This window comes from Sinocyclocheilus rhinocerous, unplaced genomic scaffold (assembly GCF_001515625.1).
Source record: "Sinocyclocheilus rhinocerous isolate Xijiao unplaced genomic scaffold, SAMN03320098_v1.1 scaffold2516, whole genome shotgun sequence".
NCBI lineage: Eukaryota > Metazoa > Chordata > Actinopteri > Cypriniformes > Cyprinidae > Sinocyclocheilus > Sinocyclocheilus rhinocerous.
The window spans coordinates 407,171-412,013 of NW_015639821.1; the positions used below are offsets into that span (position 1 = coordinate 407,171).

Genomic DNA, 4,843 nt, shown 5'->3' on the forward strand with positions numbered 1-4,843 from the left:
CTAAAATATGAGACACCGATGTTTCAGGAGTTTAGGACACAGAATATGACACGTTTATACGATAACTGTTTTATTTCTTATTTGGGTTTATGTATATGCTTTTTTAAGATTAACTGTTAGATGCCTGTGTTTCCTGTCAAAGCTATGCAAAGATTTGATTTCAAAAACAGAATCATATCTATTAAACTAGATCTCATGATTTTAAATCAGTATTTAACCTCAGAACGATCTCAAAGTAAAAAAAAAAAGAAGTGCAAAAATCTGATTTTGTGGTGGCTGTGCTTTAAAATTAATTTATTATAATCTTAATTCAAGTGAAGGATTTTGAAAGTCTGACAGTAATCAGTGTTGAGAAATTCTTAACTTTTGAAAATATTTGTTAGGAATTTAGTAATCAAATGTAATCAGTTACATTACTTTAAGAAAGTAATTGAAATAGTTACACTACTTATTACATTTTAAATAGGGTAACTTGTAATCTGTAACCGATTACATTTCCAAAGTAACCTTCCCAACACTGAATGGTGCATACAAATAGTAAATCTACTTTGTATAAAGATGTTATAATAATAAAAATAGAACATGCTGTATTAAATCTTCCCTGTGCACTAAGGATGTGTAACTAGAAAACAAGACAAAATACAAGTTATTTAAATACTTGTAGTTAAACCCTGCAGTTTTTGCTTAAATAAAGAAAAAATGTGATGTTAAATAATTATAATAATAAAAAATACTACATATTGTATTAAATCTACCTTGCGTAAGGAAGTTTAACTGGACAAAAGCACAAATTATTTAAATGTATATGCATCATTTAAAAACACGAGAGTAGTTTTTAATGGCATTTAACATCAAAATGAAACTTCTGTCATGTAAAAAAAACTTAAGGGTACTTTTCTGACCCCATTAGCAGATATTTATTCTTGTTTTAAGCATAAACGCACTTCATTTTCACTTCAAGTCAAACAAAACAAAAATACTACATCAGAAACCCGTTTTGAATCTTTAACCTGTTAACTGTCGGCTCCACTTTTTGAGCATAGACCTGAAAATGACATTTCCAAATTAAATTGTTGAATGCTTTGGAGCACAGACTTAAGGTTGGTTTCTTTTTAAAGAAGACACTTGGCAGATTATCGTAGAAGTGAATAGTAAATAGTAGTATAATAGTAGTAGTAGTATAATAAAAAGTTATGGAAGTTTAAGTTTATGAAAATATACAAATTTAAATATTTATATTTTATATAAAATATATATTTTACAAAACATGTTTTACTCTAAAACTGCTAGAAAATTAAAACCAAAAATCTGAACAAGTTGTGTTCCAAATTTGAGGTTGATATCTCAAAAAATGAGCTTTCAGTGAGATTTTGTTTGGGCGCAGTACCAAGCTTTTCCACTAGATGACCATCAAACCCCATTAGTAACCATATAAGGGCGCCTCCATTTCCATATATGGTTTAAACATGTTTTTCCATACTTTTCTCAATAATTATGACGTAGACATCACTTTCAGAAGTATTAAGGGCAGTATTTGATTTCAATTCAACCTCTAAAAAACACAAAATCATGCGACGAGAACCTTAGACCTACGTTACAGTTCACGCTGCATCAAAATAGAGAATCTATTGTTTTTTCTTTATATTCAGAACACTTCTAGACCTTTTTTTTTCTCCGAAAAATGGAATGGATGTTATCTTTTGAACACTTGACATGAAAATGAAAGGAGGTTTTTACTGATTTTTCATGATTTCATACGTGCACCGCTATTTCAAAGTAAAGGTCAGAACTCGCTCTCCGACTCTGAGGAGTACTCTTCTTACAAATTAATAAATTACAGTTGCTCTGTAAAATATTTCAGAAATCCGTCACCAAATATGAAAACTAGAGTCTAGTAAGCTTTCAAACGATATATAGTTTGTCAAGATTACTTTAGGTTCAGACTAAGATATTACTGTTTAAAACATGTAATGACAAGTGTGACAGTTAACAGGTTAAGCCACATTCATGAGTCAGTGCTCAACTTACCATGAGACTAAATCCTGCGGCGTACGTTCCCCTCGGACAGAATTCCCTTTGAGCCCACGACCCCCAGTTCATCCCATTGCGTACCATCAGCAATGATACGAAGTGTCTCTCGATGCTCCTCTCAGAACGTCTTCCTGCGGTCTGAACGCTCACATGCAGCCCAATAAAGGCTAGCAGTGAAAACATGATGGAAATGAAGCGATGCATTGCTACAGATGGACTAAAATGCTGATGCAATTAATTCTGTTTGGTTTCTACACTTAAAATTGATCCTGGGTTTCCGAGTCGTCTGTGGTCGGTCAGCAGAACCTGCCTGCTTCTTTATCAAGCCGATCAGATCAAAACATTTGTGTGGTTTATCAATATCCCAGCCAATCAGCAGCCAGGAACACTGATCATGTCAATGTCCTGTAAATGAACACACAAACTGTTAAGTGTCCTTGGAAAGTGTTTGACTTGGTCAATTTCCCATAAAATGTTCAGTTGCTGCTTTGATTTGGTAATTTTGGAGACTACAGAGAGAAATAAGCATGTTTTGCAACACAGAGAATATTAGCTCGACATCAAAACAACTGTCCTGTAGTAAATATCTTTTACTCACCTTCATATCGGTCCAAACTCGTATGATTTTCTTTCTTTCGAAGATAAATTTAAGTATCTGACCTATTTCATACAACTTGACTTCTGAAGTCATATGATAATTTGCATGAAGAAATAAATGCACAGAGCTACGGAATCAGTGTTTATCCATATTATTGTTCAAGACAATTATGCAACACTAAATGATTGCGCAAGTCAATAAACAACACACTTTAGACAAACAAGACTAAGATATTACTGTTTAAAACATGTAATGACAAGTGTGACAGTTAACAGGTTAAGCCACATTCATGAGTCAGTGCTCAACTTACCATGAGACTAAATCCTGCGGCGTACGTTCCCCTCGGACAGAATTCCCTTTGAGCCCACGACCCCCAGTTCATCCCATTGCGTACCATCAGCAATGATACGAAGTGTCTCTCGATGCTCCTCTCAGAACGTCTTCCTGCGGTCTGAACGCTCACATGCAGCCCAATAAAGGCTAGCAGTGAAAACATGATGGAAATGAAGCGATGCATTGCTACAGATGGACTAAAATGCTGATGCAATTAATTCTGTTTGGTTTCTACACTTAAAATTGATCCTGGGTTTCCGAGTCGTCTGTGGTCGGTCAGCAGAACCTGCCTGCTTCTTTATCAAGCCGATCAGATCAAAACATTTGTGTGGTTTATCAATATCCCAGCCAATCAGCAGCCAGGAACACTGATCATGTCAATGTCCTGTAAATGAACACACAAACTGTTAAGTGTCCTTGGAAAGTGTTTGACTTGGTCAATTTCCCATAAAATGTTCAGTTGCTGCTTTGATTTGGTAATTTTGGAGACTACAGAGAGAAATAAGCATGTTTTGCAACACAGAGAATATTAGCTCGACATCAAAACAACTGTCCTGTAGTAAATATCTTTTACTCACCTTCATATCGGTCCAAACTCGTATGATTTTCTTTCTTTCGAAGATAAATTTAAGTATCTGACCTATTTCATACAACTTGACTTCTGAAGTCATATGATAATTTGCATGAAGAAATAAATGCACAGAGCTACGGAATCAGTGTTTATCCATATTATTGTTCAAGACAATTATGCAACACTAAATGATTGCGCAAGTCAATAAACAACACACTTTAGACAAACACTGACTGATCAGCTCAAATGCTGCTCATTGCAGGTAAAAGCATGTGCCCTTTGAAACCGCTTCGATTGATAGTCTCCATTTTTTATTATCTTTCATGAAGACAAATAGATACTGTAAAGCAGATTCCTTTAAAGGAATAGTTTATCCAAAAATGAAAATTAGCTGGAAATGTGCTCACCCTCAGGCCATCCAAGATGTAGATTAATTTGTTTCTTCATCAGATTTGGAGAAATGTAGCATTGCATCACTGGCTCACTGCAAGTGAATGGGTGCCGTCAGAATGAGAGTCCAACCAGCTGATAAAAACATCACAAGTTATCCACAGCACTCCAGTCCATCAGTGAACATCTGGAGAAGACAAAAGCTGAAACTAATCCAGCATTAAGACGTTTTTAACTAAAATACAGTCCATAATCTATAATAACGCTTCCTCCAGTGAAAAAGTGCATCTGCTGTTGTCTCTCACATCAAAATCCAGCCACATATAACTCTGATGACAGCAAAGCAATCATCAATTATTACAATAAATTGCTACAGAGCATTTCAAACCTCTATGTGTTGTTCAGTTTATTCAAGGAACCATGAATATTTCAGTGTATAAAGTGTTTAGGTTATGCAAATGTGTACAAAATGCAAAAATGCAACACAAAAAGCGAAAAGCTGTGTGTTTGTAAGAAACAAATCCATCATTTAGGTGTGTTTAACTTCAAACTGTTGCATCCATGGCCTAAATACAAGTCCTTTATCCATAATGTTGCTTCCTCCAGTGAAAAAGTGTTCTGGTGTGAATCAGGAGAGAAATCTGCACAGATCAAGCAGTGTTTAAACAGCTCCAAACAAATATGTGGCTGGATTTTGATGTGAGAGACAACAGCAGATGCACTTTTTCACTGGAGGAAGCGTTATTATGGATTTTGGACTCATATTTTAGGTACAAATGATGGATTTGTTTCAGCTTTTGTATTCTCCAGATGTTAACTGATGGACTGGAGTGCTGTGGATTAATTGTGGATTATTGTGATGTTTTTATCAGCTGTTTGGACTCTCATTCTGACGGCACCCATTCACTGCAGAGCATCCA

At 35.2% G+C, this 4,843-nt stretch overlaps 1 protein-coding gene across 2 annotated transcripts in view; it reads right to left on the bottom strand.

Annotated features, from left to right (window-relative positions):
* LOC107752176 (vitelline membrane outer layer protein 1-like) overlaps positions 1 to 3,282 on the bottom strand; it is a 9,459-nt gene extending 6,177 nt beyond the window's left edge. Inside the window, exon 1 of one of the 2 annotated variants that reach the window (XM_016568068.1) lies at positions 2,940 to 3,282. In XM_016568068.1, coding sequence (XP_016423554.1) covers positions 2,940 to 3,146 — 207 coding nt within the window. In that variant the 5' untranslated portion in view covers positions 3,147 to 3,282. Of the gene's footprint in view, positions 1 to 2,028; positions 2,372 to 2,939 lie in introns of those variants that run through there. The other variant, XM_016568067.1, reaches the window with a different exon arrangement.
* Between the last annotated feature and the right edge of the window lie 1,561 nt (positions 3,283 to 4,843).